General features: G+C 35.8%; 1 protein-coding gene across 4 annotated transcripts in view; it reads left to right on the forward strand.

The window, feature by feature from the left end:
• The window catches only part of PCSK5 (proprotein convertase subtilisin/kexin type 5), a 450,277-nt gene that overhangs the window by 175,780 nt on the left and 257,764 nt on the right, over positions 1-16,733 (forward strand). For all 4 annotated transcript variants that reach the window (XM_081278894.1, XM_081278895.1, XM_081278896.1 and 1 more), the window contains exon 7: positions 1,469-1,641. In XM_081278894.1, coding sequence (XP_081135020.1) covers positions 1,469-1,641 — 173 coding nt within the window. The remainder of the gene's footprint in view (positions 1-1,468; positions 1,642-16,733) is intronic.

Consider the following 16,733-nt stretch of genomic DNA (forward strand, 5'->3'; position numbering starts at 1 on the left):
CTGAGTACATGCAGAGTATTATCCTGTGTTTTCAATTACCACAAAACAAATTACTAACAGACTAAGTGTAGTTTCCATCCCATAATTTTTAGACTCATTCACAACCTTCATTCTCCACAGTACTTGTAATCATTTTCTTTTAAAAGTCCAAAAAGTCACAATGTCATACAGTAAAACTTAAGTATGTGCAACAACTATGTACCTATTAAGAATAATTAAAAAAAAAAAAAAACAGAACCCAAAAGTCTAGAAGCAGAGAATTTGAAGGCATAACAACCAAGTGTAGTGTCAATAGGGATACTTGGACAATTTAATGTCGGCTGGGTGTGAGATGACAAATAGTTTAACCAACTATTTGTATTGTTTAAATGAAGAAAGTGAGGCAAAATTTTTAACAGTTTCTAAGTACTGGCTATATATGTATTCATTGTTCATTTTTTCCTATTTTTTATTTGCAAGTTTTATAGTTAAACTTTTTAAATGAAGTAGTTCCAATTCAACCACATAATACCCAAAGCTGCCTGATTTGAGGCTTTAATATTTAGTGTCTGTTTATTAATAACCGATAAAAACTTGAAATCCTACTGAGATAACAGTATTTTCCTAAAGAGTAAGTTTGCCATTTAATGGTAATAATTTTAAAATAATACAATGTCTCAGTGATGATAAGTAGTTGAAACTGAGGAGGAGCATATTTATTTACCAATAGAATGTTTTGTTAGATTTTTGTTATTTTGTTAGTTCAATTGCATAAAATGAAAAAAAAAAAAGGAAGCCTGGAATTTGGCATGTAACTTATTTCTGATTATCTTAGTGTCCTTTTGCCAAAAAGAGTTAATAAATTTCTACTGTCTGATAGAAACATACTTAAATCAAGATTAATAACTAAACATTGCTAAAACCCTTTGAGAATTATCTGAAGTGTTAAATGCATTCTCATTTATTATTTGGCTTGTAAATAACTTGGCAGAAAAGACATATATTAAATTCAAATCAATTTTAAGATTAGAGGATAGTATTCAATATGGAAAAAAGGAGACCAGCCTAACTTGGCAGTTTTCCAAGTTTTATAAGACTGCCAAGGTATATACCAACTCGGAACATGAGATATTCAGTGAAAAGAAATTTTAGGGAAGGTTGATGGTTTGAAACTCTTTGTCAAATACTCAAGAGTGGGATGAGAAGGGAGAGATTGTGTTTGCCGTTGTAGAAATTAGAACTGTAGGGGGTGATAACAATGGAATAAAAAAGATTTTAAAGAAGTCTTACTCATTGACATGCAATTTAACTTCCTTTCTCCCCAAAATGACTTCTACAAAGCAAGCATTATACTTTTATAAGGGAAAATATTCTTACTAAAGTGTTGATTAAAGATGTTTTCTTTTACCCCCAAATCCTATATCTGGGTTACTTGGGTATTATGTAGTGAAGGCTCTGTAACTAGCTGGTCCTCCTTTCTGTCTTGAAGGAGTACGAATGCTGGATGGAGATGTCACAGACATGGTAGAAGCGAAATCAGTTAGCTTCAATCCCCAGCATGTGCACATTTATAGTGCCAGCTGGGGACCAGATGATGATGGCAAGACTGTGGATGGACCAGCTCCCCTCACCCGGCAAGCCTTTGAAAATGGCGTCAGAATGGTAGGTTTTAAAAGCATGAAAGCTCATCCAAGGTGGTGATTCTCATATGAAGACTTTGTGACCATCTCACCCTCCAGGTTAGAAGAACGGATGGAGCTCATGGGTTGGGACAGTAGATAGATTAATGGAAAGAGATGCTGTTGTTCTCTCTTCTTCCTGCCAACTGAGAGCTAGAGAAGTTCCTCTGATGAGAATAGAGGTATGCTTATATTAACTCAAAGGAAGTATATTAATTAATATGTTCAACTTGAGTTTGGAGAAGCAAATTCTTGGGGTTGTGAGGTTGAGTGGGGATGTTAACATTCTTCAGCTAGTGCTGATAGATTATCCAGTAATACCTTTTGGCTACCTACTTTTTGTCATCCCTTTCCTAGTCTCAAAAGGTCACGTCTTTCCAGAAGCTTCTTATTGCCCAAACTAGAAGTAAGTGTAATTAAATCTCTATTCTGTGATCCCTATTCTTTACATTTTTACTGATGTTTTATAGAGTTGTCATCTCATATTGTGTGTTGTTTCTAAGTGCATCTTCTTTGCAAAATCTTCAGTTCCTGGAGAGTAGAACTTATTCCAAACATCTTCAAGAGTTTTGCAAAACCTGGATGGTACACTGAATTCTAGTGAGCACTCAATTAAGTGTGTGTTGAATTAAGTTTAATTTACTGCAAATGATACTAACTATAGAGTTGTTATGTATTCTTCCCAGGTTTGGAACAGTGGAATGTAGCGAGTTGATTAATGTAGTGCTGAAGTAGGAGTAAAAATAATAAGTCTCCTACATCTTTGTGGAATTGGTCTTAGGATTTTAACAGAAGACTGAGTTAAGCTGTTTCCTGGTTATTCTGAAATAGACTGGAGGGGGAAATGATGTATTTTTTTGTGGGAGCTTCTTAAATAAGTAATAGTTCATGTTTGGTTAAGATTTGACTTTTCTAATTCTCTCAATTTTCAACTACATCAGAGCCCTCTTAAACTGTAGGATAATGCTTTAACAGTCATCTAGAATTTTTCTTTCCAAGTTTCTTCATCTAATGATTTCATTATCATAGGTGTAGACTAAAAAATACTATTCTTGCTCACTCTGACATCCACAGAATGGTTTTTAAGTTAAGTAGACCAAATTTATTCATATTTAACCTTCAAATTGTATTTGTATGTTGCCTATACTAAAGAGAAACATGGAATTTCTTATAAATATATAAATATTTATATTAGTAATGCACAATCTCATGACTGTACCTGTACATGTGATAAAAGGCTGTGTATCCAATAGCTGGTTTTACTACGAGACTGTGAGGCCTGCCAGTGACTCAGGTAACATGAACCAAAGGATGTCACATTTATTTTGCTGGGGAATTTATTGTTCCATGGAAATCTCAACAGCAAGCTTAAATGTGTAAAACAAACAATGGAGTGCTTTGGTTGAAAGAAGAGTGAAAAAAAGGTAAGGTTAGAAATGAGATCCTGTGCTAAAACCACTAGAACACAGAGGAGTACTATACTGAGAAATAAATAATGTGGAAAAATGTATATTCATTATTAGATATAAAAATAACCTTGTGCTTATTATGATAGATCATGTACAAAAAATGTATGAGGATGAATTAATAATAGATTTCCTCATTCATTTAGGTAACAATGCTGGGAGTATACAACACATCTCTCTGTACTTCTACACACATTAACAACCCAGGATCATTTTATACATCTGCATGCTGCTGTTTTCACATAATGGTATCCCAGGGGCATCCTTCTAGAGCAACCTATAAGGATAGAGCTCATTTGTTTTATTTATATCAAAATTTGGGGAATATAGAGTTACCAGAACTTTGGTGCTGAGGGCATAGTTCAGTGTTAGAATGCACAAGGCCCCAGGCTCAATTCCCAGCAGTTCCCCCACAAAGGGAGAGAAAAAGGAGCAGGGAGTCAGAGGGAGAGATACGATAATTTATTTGATATTCCGTTGAGGAACTTTCAAAGTTTAATTCTCAACAAAAAGACATTTAGTTTTAAAATGAACCATTAACTTTTAGAGTTGAAGAAGTGACAAAAAAAGAAATGACTTTAATAGGATTATTTTCTGACTTCTAGCATTTCGTATCAAAATATGTAAATGACAAAAATCAGGGTTAACCCATTGAAATAATGTCAACTCATTAGCATTCTCATATAAGTTAGGCTAAAGTCATATCCAAAACCTGTCATACACTTCTCTCTGACCTTATATAGATCAAGGTACTTCTCAGCTTCCATTTTCTCATCAAAATGAGGGCAATAATAGCACTCACTATGTTCAATAAAAGCATTTCTTTTTTTAAAAGAAAAATCATTTCTTTCCAAAAAACTCCTATGCTTGTCCTCAGTCCCCCATTCTTCTCTCCTTACAGAGTTCTAGATGAATCCCTTAGTTACCCAAAAGGTAGATCAGAAAGAATAAGGTATGCATTATCACAGACTTTCTGAGTTCTGTGGTGTCATTTACTTTTTCTTCCTCTGTCTATACTTGCCTTCGATTTTACTTGCCCTTAAAAAAGCATCTTCAATTTCATCATGATCACCTCTGGATATATAACTCATTTCAGTTATCTATGTGAGTAGTCTTGAATTCAGTTTATATTTTCCCAAAGGATGTTTCTCTGAATATCTATGAATATGTAATTTAATATTTTAAGCAGTATATTAGATAGTCTTTTCCAGGAAAATGAAAACTTTTACTATTTTCTCTGTTATCAGGCATTAAGTGAGACTGTAAATTTTATGATCTTTGCAATCATTCTAATTTATGTTTGTATATAATATATAATACCCAGGAAATAGTTGGATAAAAAACTTTATACAAAGTTAGATTATGGAGTGTAAAAGAAAAATAAATAAGTAGTGTGTTGGCTGTGTGATTTAAGGCCTGAAGGAATAAATTGTTGATACAATAATTCCTTCAGTTAGCTAACTGAAAACCTACGAAACAGTCCAAAGTCACTCTGTCCTATCAAAGTTTAAGTAAATCATCTGTAAAAATACAGGAACTGGAAATTACTTATCCCTCCTATTAAATTTAGTGAGCTCCAACTTTCTATTCAATGTAAATAAAAGGATGAAGAAAAAACATCTAAATTTTACATGTAATATATTAAAATCCCTCCATTCTAGCAACAAGACAGAAAACAAACAATCAAGACTCCATCAGCTGAGGATAGGTGGGATGAATGAAATAAAACTAGGGGCTGGGGGAAGGCAGAACTGCTTTTATGGAGTGTCAGAATGTCCTCTTTGAAGAGGTGATAATTGAGACATAAATTATAATAAGGCAGTCGTGTGAAGAACTAGGAGATGAATGTTCTACACAGAAGGAGCAGAAAGAACAAAGAACCCTGATTAGAGAGAGATTTCAGTGTATTCCTGGAACAGAATGCTGATTTGGACATAGGGAGCAATCTATAGGGAGCACCAAAAGAGTGGTGAGAGATGGGTTGGAGGTGTGGGTAAGGGCCAGCTCAGCAGAGTTTTCTAAACCATGGAGAGGGGTTGCATTTTGTTTTGTTTCAGAAATGTGCTGGAGGTTTTAGTTTTGAGCCATAGTGCCCTGATCCGATACACAGTTTTAAAAGATCGCTGCTCTGTGGATAGCAAAGTTTATGTGGCGTAAAGGGTGGGGAAGCAAGAGTGAAAGATTGAAAGGCCATAGGACAGACTTGAGCTGGGTAACAGCAGTGCCAAGATCACCAAGGAGATCAGGCAGCAATAGAGATAAACCCAAGTATCAAGAGGTAATAAATATATTTTGCTCAGGGAGCCCAAGTATTGATTGCATCCATTCCTTCTGTTTGCTAATCAAAAAATGTAGCAAATATTGAATTTTAAAATGCTCCCTATTTGTTTACTCTAAGATAAGCATTTGGCTCCTAGAATGTAACACTGCTTTCAAAGACTTTAACAAAATCAGAATTGATTCGATTTATAGCCCCTCTAGAATTAATGTGCCAAAATTGCATTAGAGAAACTGTGTTAAACAAACCATATCACAGTTGACAACTTGCTCTTTCTCCCAAGAACTACATTTTATTTGATGCTAAGGAGCTATAAAATTAAATGCAAGTATTAGAAGCATATAATTTGGGCCAGACACAATTAATGTAATAATAACAATAATAATAATAACCGCAACACGAAGAACATTTAACATTTTGACCAGTCTGTTGTTATACTAGAATCACTCTTCTAAGCTCTAAAATAGACAATTAACTTTTCATTGTCTCAATAATATTATAAGACAGTTACTGTTCTCCCCAATTTTTACAGATAAGGAAACAGAAATCCAGCACAGCTAGACATATCAGACCATGGGCCTCAAAGAAATCTAAGAAACTCTGTTACATGTTGTCATTTTCATTTTATTGGAAACATGTGACCTCCTACCTTACTGTTGCTATGGTGAATGAATCAATTGCTCACATCCTACCTAAAGCTGCCTCCTCCGTTAGTTCTCTGCCCCGGACCATCCCACCTTATCCCATCAAAGTCTTATATCAACCCATTATTTTTTCTTTTATCATCAGAATTTCCCTTTCAACTCTATTATTAACATCAATATACATTAATACTGTTAATTCTCCCACCTTAAAAGAATGAGCAGAGAATTCTCCTGTTGTCTTATATCTCCTTCCTATGACTGTCTTGTTTCTCTTCCCTTTAGAATGAAATTCCATGAAGCCAATGTCCATATTTACCTCCAACCAGCTCTTTTTTTAAATTATTATTTCTTGAAATCATGGCATAAGATCTCCGCCCCAGAAATCTGCTGAAGTTGCTCTTTCTCTTATCAAGGTCACGATGACCTCCTTGTGCAAACCCATGGATTTTGCCTTTCACTTGTCCTAACAGAGGCCCACCTGGTTCTCTGGTTCAATATAATACACACATTCTAAACTTTCAGAACCTCTTCTTTGCAGTTATTATCCCTTTTTATGCTCACCTTTTTGCTTATCTTCATAAAAGCCAGAGTCTCACTGTGTGTTTTTCTGTATCCCAAATACCCTGAACAGTATTGGATACTCAACAGGTGTTCATTGAAGAAAGAATGAATGATTGAAGGAATGTGTGGATGACCTCCATGCCAGTTTGCTATGTCTTGAGTTAATTTATTTGAGAATCATATTTGCATTGCTTTTTACTTAAAATTCTGGAACTGAGTTATCAACACACATGGTATACCATAGCAGTTAAAGTGTCCAGACTCTTGTTCAGATGCTCCAATTTGGAAATGTGGGTTATAATGCTTTTTTACATGTTCAAGCTAATTAACTTTTGAGGATCAGTTTTCTCCTCTATAAAATGGAACTAGCTGCCAATAATTACCTTAAAGGGGTGTTGTGAAGGCCATATGATTGATACCTTTAAAATATTCAGCATAATTCCTGAAACAATGTCATAATCACTGCCACACATGGGCAAGAGTAATAAAAATGAAAGCATGATTACTCATATAAAATACCATAAAAGTCTTGGCTGTTCTAAATATCTCGCTTTAATCAATTTCATATTGGTGAGTGATTCTTATGAAAGATAATTATAGTATCTTGAGTATATATTAATGAGTAGCCTATGTAGTAGGAAACAGTATCCAAGAGAATATTATCTAGGGTGCATTACAGAAACCCCTAACTTAATAAAATGCTAAACAGCATGGATTGGGAAACACCACTTATATATCATTTCTTTGGTGAGGTAAAAGCATATTAAAAGCTCAGAGTCCTCCAATAAGAAGATGTGTTTAACTTTATTTAATCAAGGTTCTTAAGTTGAACCACATAGAAGCTTTTCTTTTCATGACTTTTCTGACTTGCTTTTAAATTTAATTTTATTTTCGATTCTATGGAACTATGCTATGCCAATTCAGCTACACTTGTTAGACCTTTAGAGACAGAACATCAGAATAATAATGTTAATGGTGAAGTTAATTTTTTTCTTTGAATTTTCAATATTTATTTATTTATTTTTTATTGGTTGTTCACAACATTACAAAGCTCTTGACATATCATATTTCATACATTAGATTGAAGTGGGTTATGAACCCCCAATTTTACCCCAAATGCAGATTGCAGAATCACTTCGGTTACACATCCACAATTTTACATAATGCCCTATTAGTAATTGTTGTATTCTGCTACCTTTCCTATCCCCTACTATCCCCCCTCCCCTCCCCTCCCATCTTCTCTCTCTACCCCATCTACTGTAATTCATTTCTCTCCTTGTTTATTTTCCCATTCCACTCACAACCTCTTATATGTAATTTTGTATAGCAATGAGGGTCTCCCTTCATTTCCATGCAATTTCCCTTTTCTCTCCCTTTCCCTCCCATCTCATGTCTCTGTTTAATGTTACTCTTTTCTTCCTACTCTTCCTCCCTGCTCTGTTCACAGTTGCTCTCATTATATCAAAGAAGACATTTGGTAAGTCAATTTTAACCGGTATTTATGTGTTTCCTTACTTGTTGGTGGCACCACTATTCACCCTGTGCCTTTTCCTAAAACTTGTGATTTTCTTCCCTTTCCTTATCCCAGTCATCTATAAGTCTTGTCTGTACTGTTTCCTGAAAGTCCATGGAATCTGCCCTCTTGTTCTCACAATTAGAACAGATGTCTTTCACGCAGACTTCTGCAGTAGCATACTTCTAAAACTTTCTCAATTAAGCATCAGCTTTCAATTCTTCATGGAAGTGGCGGTCAAAGAATTATTTCTGTATTCAAAGCTAGTCCTTTTTCTTTCTTTTAAAATTTATCACTGCTTTCCATGACTGACAAGGAATATTCTAGACTTTTTAGGAGGGTACACGGGGTCTCTTAAAATTTTGCTAGTGGTCTCAGAATAAAAATTTTACATGTCATCTTAGAAAGGACAGTTTAAAAGTTCCTCTCATCCACATTGACGTGGTTCCATTTGCTGGTTCCATTTGCCATTGTGAGGCTTGGACCTGCCCCTTGACAAAGGGCCCCTCAGGGGACATTCCTGACTTAGTCTTTCCCAGTCAGTCCTAATAGAAAAGTGATTTTATTAAGCAAGTAAGTCAGTCAGTTGACGGTGTTTCAGATATAGATGACTCCAGATTTGGTGTCAGAATAAGAAGCTAAGAACCTAAAGTTGTCTTTGATAGACTCATTTATTCATCTGTCCCTGATGGTGTTCAGGAGACATTCACTGGGTGGTTCCAGTATTCCAGGCTCTTTTATAGATGGCAGGGGAAGATGAATAACATTGGGCCTTTGTCTTTGGGGAGCTCACCATGCAATGATGAATAAGTGTTCCAAATGATATGTAAACGCCCACTGTCCTTTCAGTTAAGTCTGGTAAGAGAGAGCAGAACAAACAGCACACAAAATACACAGCTTATCATAGTACAGTCTAGTTGCCTTGGAATCATCTTTCTTGTCCCATTTGGATTATTAAACTTTAATAAGACAGTGTAATTGATATGCTTCAGCATGTGTCTAACACTTTGACAGCATTTCACAATTTTCTGACAAGTGTGTTGAATAATGATCTGTAGGAAAAGAGTAAAAAACTTGAAATTGAATCTTTATAATCAGAGAACCCTATATGTTTGTTACAAGTAATTCCCTTTTTATTTTACCCAAGAAATATTTCTTAAATATCCACTATATAACAAGCACTTGTTGGGCATTTGTCTTCATTATCATCATCATCATCATCCTCTTCCTCCTTCTTCTTCTTTTTTGGAGAAATCACATGGTTCATTATAGCTATTCTAGGAGCACAGCTTATAGAGTTGTTTTTTTTTGTTTTGTTTTCTTGTCAGTTTATCTACAAGTACACTTTCAAGTCCACATCATTTTTCTTTGTGATTTTTTTTTTTTTTTAATTTGGAAATGTCAGTTAAAGCATCAAGGGATGCACAGCAGAACAGAGCCAAATGTTAAGGATAGGCAAGAAGATTCAATGAAACCTGAATCATTGGTCCTTGATCTCCCTACTTACACTATCATATTCAATGATCCATATGGAAAGCACTATAGTTAATGGACATCTATTGGATATGTCTAACTGTTGAGTCTCTTAGGGCCCTGATTACTATTTTCTCTACCTGACATCAGTTACCTTTTTGATTCAACAGAGTTTGGAATTGATTGAGTATTTGGCATACTTGCCGAAAGCATAAGGTTGTTCTACAGTCACACATTGTCTATCACACACACACACACACAAACACACACATTTTTCCACCCTTAAATTAAAGGCATATGTTTACTAGAAGAGGAGAGAAGAGTATAATGAGCTTTTACAGTAAAAGCAATAATAATAATCATAATAAAATTAACTGATTCCACCTGGGAGGGATTATGTTTTTATCTGATATGCACACAGCTGTAGCAGGATTGGTACCAGTTTGCATTTTAATAAATGACAGATTGCTATTAAATTAGTTGGTGAATGTTGTAAAACTTTGGAGTGATGTATGGGTAGGCAAAGATAGTGGAGGAAGCTTATTTAAAATCAGTTCCTCTTAATGAGAATTTATTTGAACTGATATTTATTTTAAAAGTCTTCCCTCCGGATTTGATATACCCTGATGGAACTCTATGTACTTAGAACTTTAGCAAAACTAAGAAGTGACTTGCCAAGTATATCCAATGCAGTGTCATCCATTTTGGAAACAGATGTGTGCCTTTAATGAATACATATGCAGTTTCATGTTCCATAATCCCCTCAAAGTTATCTGACACCAAAGAGTACGATTTTTAGATTACTATATTAGTGTGAATTATGATGCATTTTTATGGGGAGTGCTGAACTGTATTCTAATCTTGTATGGTACAAAATCCAAATATTTATTGCCACTTTGTTTTTATTTTGAGTGTAGAGATTCATTAATAACTGAAAGTTGTTAAATTAACTTTTGCAAATCCCATTCTAAATCCCTCTGTTAAACTATTCTATTCATGCATTAACCAGATATTAATAATTTCTTTTCTGTATGTTTATTTTGCTCTGTTTACTGTGACTGATAGATTAACTATTGGAGGTGATGGGGGGTGTATGGTAAGCGAGGGCCCTAGACATTGTTTACTAGATGCTGGACATTTCTGTTAAGCAAAGATAAAAGTACATAGAGATTGGATTAGGTCAAGTTAAAGTCTATGCCAATCTGGAGTTTTTGTGTTCATACATATAGATTTCAGAAAGCTTTAGGGAGAACGGAGAGATTAGTTTCCTTCTACATACCAGCAGTCATTAGAAAAGAAAGGCCATGTGTCATTAACATGAGTAAATTGAACAGAGCTGATAATAGCCAATGATGTCTATCATTTCCATAACAAAGTTTTTAGTCCACTTGGCCTGTACCCACATTCTTCATCATGTGTTTGATGATGAGTACAGTCAAACCTAATATTCAGAGCTGTAGACATCAGAACTCTCATGGCAAGCTAGTTAGGCATTAAAATGAGCTCACAGGAACACCAGTTTATGGATGTATAGACTGAGTCTTGGCAAAGTGGATAACGAGGCCATTAAGAAACATGACTGGTTCAGACTCATGTCTGCCTCCCTCCAAAGCCTGCATTTTTTGCCACTGTGTGATATTACCTCCTGTCCAATAGGTCATGCAGGCCCATTTGAAAACATTCAACTGATTTGTGGTCATGAAGATGACCACTGCAACAAAGAGCTGGCTTCTCTGAATTTCCAGGGAACTTACAATCCAAGCAGCTGATTAGTGTATCCTGCACTTTGACTGTATTTTTTTTTTTTCTCTTCACATTTGGAGGAGGCCTGGAATGGTGTGCAGAGTACTTACCTTGCTCAGTTTGGTCACTCTCTTGTATTTAATAAATCAAGTTACTAAGTTGTTATAACTTCCATGTCCCTGAGAAAAGACTGTGATGGTTCCTTCTTTATGGAGCCATTATGAAGACTGAATAAAATCTCACATATGAAGTTCTCAGCCTGGCTGCTGGTCTCCTTAGAGGAAGGGCAAGATCTGATGCATCTTTAAGGACTACAGATTATTCACCACAGAGACATTTAAAAAAAATATGAGCCTAATGCTGATTGTTAATGTTTTTAAAGTATAAATTATTTTGGTCTAAGACTAAATATTTATGGGTAGAAATATTTATGTGTGTGTATATATATGATTTTCTTGATTTGACAATAATATAAGATAATCCATAAGATCAAGGTCATTGCTTCATGTGCTAGAATCCTATGACATCATTCAAGCCCCACTGTGGGCTATAGATAGGGAAAGATTGTTACTCTTTTAGAGTTGAGTTGGCAGTTGGAATCAGCTCATAGTGAGAACTCTCTCATTTAAAGCTAACTTAGAGGAGAGTATAAACTTTGCATTATTGCTGGAATATTCTGCTATCCTCATGTCCAAGTGTTTTTCCAAACATTTGCAGTAAATTCTTTTCATACTCTTGATGATAATAAATGTTTTTATTCTCTATGAAAGGAATTTTTCAAGTTTTACTCCCTCAATATAAATTTAAAGGTAATGGTATATTTTTAAGAAGTTTCAGAACTGGTACTTAATTTTGGAAATGTCATCGCTGAGCACAGTGGCACACGCCTACAATCCCAGCCACCCAGGAGAGTAAGGCAGAAGGATTGTAAGTTCAAGGCCAATGTTGGCAATTTAGCAAGACCCTATCTCAAAATAAAAAGAATTTAAAGGACGGGGTATGTAGCTCACAATGTTAGAGCACCCCTGGGTTCAATCTTCAGTGTCGCCAAAAACAAACAAACAAAATGTCCTTCCAATTTCATAACCCTGGCTCTCCTGAAAGTCTGGTTTTTCTTTTTGTCTGCAATAATCCAATATGAAGAGACTTTTGGCAGGTATGAGAATCACTTTTCTTCTCCAAAAAATGGGAATTCTGGTATGGCAGATATACCAAGAACAGCTGTGTTGGTGCTACAAATTATTGGAATGTGATTATTTCAGAGAGCATATGACATGCACATGTACATTTTTAGCTGCTTGGAATGAGTACTTGAGAACCCTCCTCTGCATGTTTCTCCATCTAACCACTGTTAATAGTCTCCATACCATGGGAAAACAGCTTGCACAGTACTCAAAGCGTAAAGGGCTGTTGCCTCTATGTGTGAACAGAAGTATATAATATCCTCTGTCTTTTTTAATTTAAATTAATTTTTTTCTTTTAAATACATAAAACCATAAAATGTACATACCAATGGGGCACCATCTGATGTTTTCATACATGTAGACATCATGTAATGTTTAAATCAGATTAAGTGTATCTATCATTTTAAACATTTTTTTTATGGTAAAAAAATGTTCAAAATTCATTCTTCTGGGCTTTTGAGATTACTTGAGTCTTGCTGTATTAGTCAGCTTTCATTGCTGTAACAAAATACCTGAGAAAAAGAATTTAAAAGGAGGAATAATTTGGTTATAGTTTCAGAGTTTTCAGTTCATGGTTGCTTGGCTTCATTATGTCTAGGCCTGTGGTCACACAGAAAATCATGACCACCAAGAGTGTGTGCTGGAGTAAAGCTGCTTACCTCAAGGCAGCCAGGAAGCAAAGATAGCTTGTTTTTATAACAAAGCCCCTTCCCCAAATCATCCATTCATGAGGTCACAGCCTTCATGATCCAATCACCTTCCAAAAGACCCCACCTTGACACTACTGAATTAGGGCCAAGCCGTCAATGTATAAGCTTTTGGGGAACATTTAGGATCCAAACTGTAATAATCGCTGAGACTTCTGTGAGTCAAATGAGGAAGATGAGGTTTGAGATAAAACAGAATTGGCCTGTAGGAATTGACCATAGGTAGAACTTAAAAGCAGACAATTATTTGGAAACTTTGGGTTTGGCAGAAGAGATAAGGTAGGATGGGTGGATGTTTTGTTTTTTAAATATTTTCTCCAATCTGCTTTTGTTAAGCTGTGTTTTCCTTGTTATATTACTGAGTATTTTTAGGGACACCCAGTATTGCTACTAGTCAGGGAAATCAGCATTGGATAAGGCAAGATCAAGTGCATGTACAGAATATCAGAAGGTTATAGAAATAAAATTCTTTCCTCAAAAGTATATGTATTTGCAAGAGTAAATACACCCAGTTGTTGTTACCTAATAGACATTCTATTACCTTTTGCATGAAAGACTGATTTTCCTCTGGTTATGCTGTAAAAATAAATGAAGTAAAACAAGTTCATGCTATTGTAATGTGCTGTCAGGAGCAAGGGCCACCCTGCTGTGCGATTTTGTGATAAAGTGTAAGAAACTGCTAAGAATATAAGCCCTCAGTGTCAATCCTTCTAAAGAAAGGGCATCTCTGAAAACAGGATTGATTCTACTCAGCCTTTAGTGAGTTGATGCTTTCCTGAATTTATATGTCAGCAGATGTGGTAGATAAACAACTCTTTTTTTTTTTTTTTTTTTGCTTGTTTGTTTGTTTTGTTTTGTTTTGGGGTTAAAACCCAGGGCCCTGTAAATGTTAAGCACACACTCTACTGCTGAGGTACACCCTTAGCTGCAACCCATCTTTTTCTTTCTATTTAACACAATAAACATAAAATTAGCTATTTACAGGAGCTTGATGGTGGAGAGTTCTGCATTTGTAGCACTGAATATTCTTTTTGCTAGTCTTCAACCACATGACTCAACATTTCTAAGTGTCACTTTTGAAAATTCAGTTAAATTCACCCTGAATTTAGTGCAATATGTTGTCCATTCATGGACTAGAACATTCACAGTTTTTGTGAAAAGATTCTAAACATAGACTGTAAATGGGATTTTAACAGTTTCTCATTTTTAGTTAAAAAATAAATTTTGATTTTTAAAAAATAATTTCAAATTTGTCATTTTACTAGAAATACTTCCCACAACCATCACTAGCAACTGACTCCATAATCATCATTGGGCTCTCTATTTTTAAAAGTGAAGCCAACTGCATTTGGTATGCTCAGGAAGCATATAAAACGAGTTTTCATTTGTGTATGATAAAATTAATATGGTTGTTAATAACTCCACCTAATATTTTTCATTGTATTATTAAAAGGTCAAAAGAACATAAAAACATCACTTCACATACTTGGCCTAGCAACCTATTGTAAGCACAGAATATCAGAATATAGAGCAATTACTAAGACTAAAATGATGGGTGAGTGTGAGAAGGAGAAAAAAGATGAGGAGACAGAAATGAAGAGAAATGGGTCACTATTCACATAAGCGTTCTTCCACTTTTAGTGTATTTCTTCCCTCCCCCCCCCCCAGAAGTAGAAAATAAATATATCCATAGTTTCAATCTTTCTCATCCACCATCCTTTGGTAGGTAGGTAGTTGAAAAAAGACAAGAGACTGTGGCTGAGCATTGGCTGAGAATCATGGAGACACCCTAAGGATTGCTTTTGGTAAGTCAGTCTGGAGCTGTTTAGACAGTCCTTCCCCAGAGGCCAATTGAAGGCCCTGGGGGCAGCTTTGAAAACTGAAGCAGGTACAGGAAGACTGAGACAGTAGCAGGGGAGGACCTGGTGCTGAAAGAGGTGCTGACATCAGCAGGTGATGGGCCCTTGGACTAGCTGTGGAGAGCTGTTGGTTGGCCTTTAGGGAGCTATTGTTTCCCATTGGGTAGCATTCCTGGGATTTTTGTTTGGAAACAAGAGGAATTATTGAACCATTGGCTGTACTCGAATGACCAAATAAATAAACTATAATTAATGACAGTTTGGTTTTTAAATCCCTCTGTTTACCTTAATTATCCTGAGAAGCAGTATCAGGTGAAACCTGCATACTCTTCCTGTTAGACCTTTCCAGCTGTGGGGTGCATCATAAAAAATAAGAGTCCCTCATGCTTGTGCTCTGGATGAGGATGAGGGGCCTGGAGTTTAGTATCTTGTTGTAGGCTTGTTCCTGTTCAAAGCAGCGCATCAGCTCCAGATTCCTACACCTCACAGACCAGGTCTCTGTGGTCCTTAAAAACATCTCATGTCTGTCTTGTTCAAGTCCATTGAAAGGGGAAGGGTGGCCCACTTTATCTTCTGGGTTCATACAATTGATTTGCTTGCCCTTGGTCTTCATCTTCCTCAAATGAACTGATTAAAGAAAAAAAAAATCTCAGAATTTCATAAGCTGTCTCCCAAAGATGTCTTACTATGTCTGTACCATAACTTCATTCTCTATGCGCATTTCAAAGAATGCTTTCTTCACCAAGATGGACCAGTTTCCTCTCCAAGGTTCTGGGAGTGGTGAGGCCATCTGCTCCTGATGAGTGTTCAATTGCTGACTTTCTTTCTTTTCTGGGTATTTTTCAGGTCACCTTTATGGTTCATGTTAATCATTTATCCGATGAATGGTAATGATTTAAAAAGTTATGAAAATTAATTCACGAAAGCACTGTTTGAGAATTCTGGGACAAACGTCTTTTGTGAATGCCAAAGCAGTTTGTAGAAGTTTTTGTTCATTTTTGCTCATTTTCTTTTTTGGTGGTTTTTTAGTTTAGTTTTGTTATTTATTTTTGCCATTGCATGTATTTCGAGATCAGGCCCATTTCCTTCAGTGAATGTTGTTCAAGAAGGAAGATATGTTGTGAAAATGGAGGTTTAACAAGATACCCAGTTCTCCTCATATCTAAGCTACTGAGTTGTTAGTTGCAGGTGTCCTGTGTCTCCCACATCTGTCCTCCTTATCCCAGGAAGCCCAGTGTCCATGGAGCATGGAAAATGGAATACCCCTGCCACACCCAGGAGCTGACAAGAGAGGTCTGTGTTTTTTAACCACAGAGGACAGGAATGTGTAAAAACTGGGGAGAGGATCAGCATGGGGCTTTAGTTAATTAGGCATTTGGGTTTTACTTGGAGAACATCACAGATAAATGAAAGAAGTTTCTCATTCTGAGGGTTATTTTGTCATGTCTCTTCATGTCGATATACACACATACATAGATTCTGGTCAGACATGGGGTCCTTATCTCTTGTCTCCATGATGTTTTGGTTAAATGATGCAGGGACCATTAATGTGTCTCAGCTTCCTAATTTGTAAAAATCCATATAATAATATTTACCTTTCTGGCATTACTCTATATTTTACTCTTAATTGGGTAATAATAGAATTCA

The sequence above is a fragment of the Spermophilus citellus genome (assembly GCF_964194105.1).
Source record: "Spermophilus citellus genome assembly, chromosome: 2".
Classification (NCBI taxonomy): domain Eukaryota; kingdom Metazoa; phylum Chordata; class Mammalia; order Rodentia; family Sciuridae; genus Spermophilus; species Spermophilus citellus.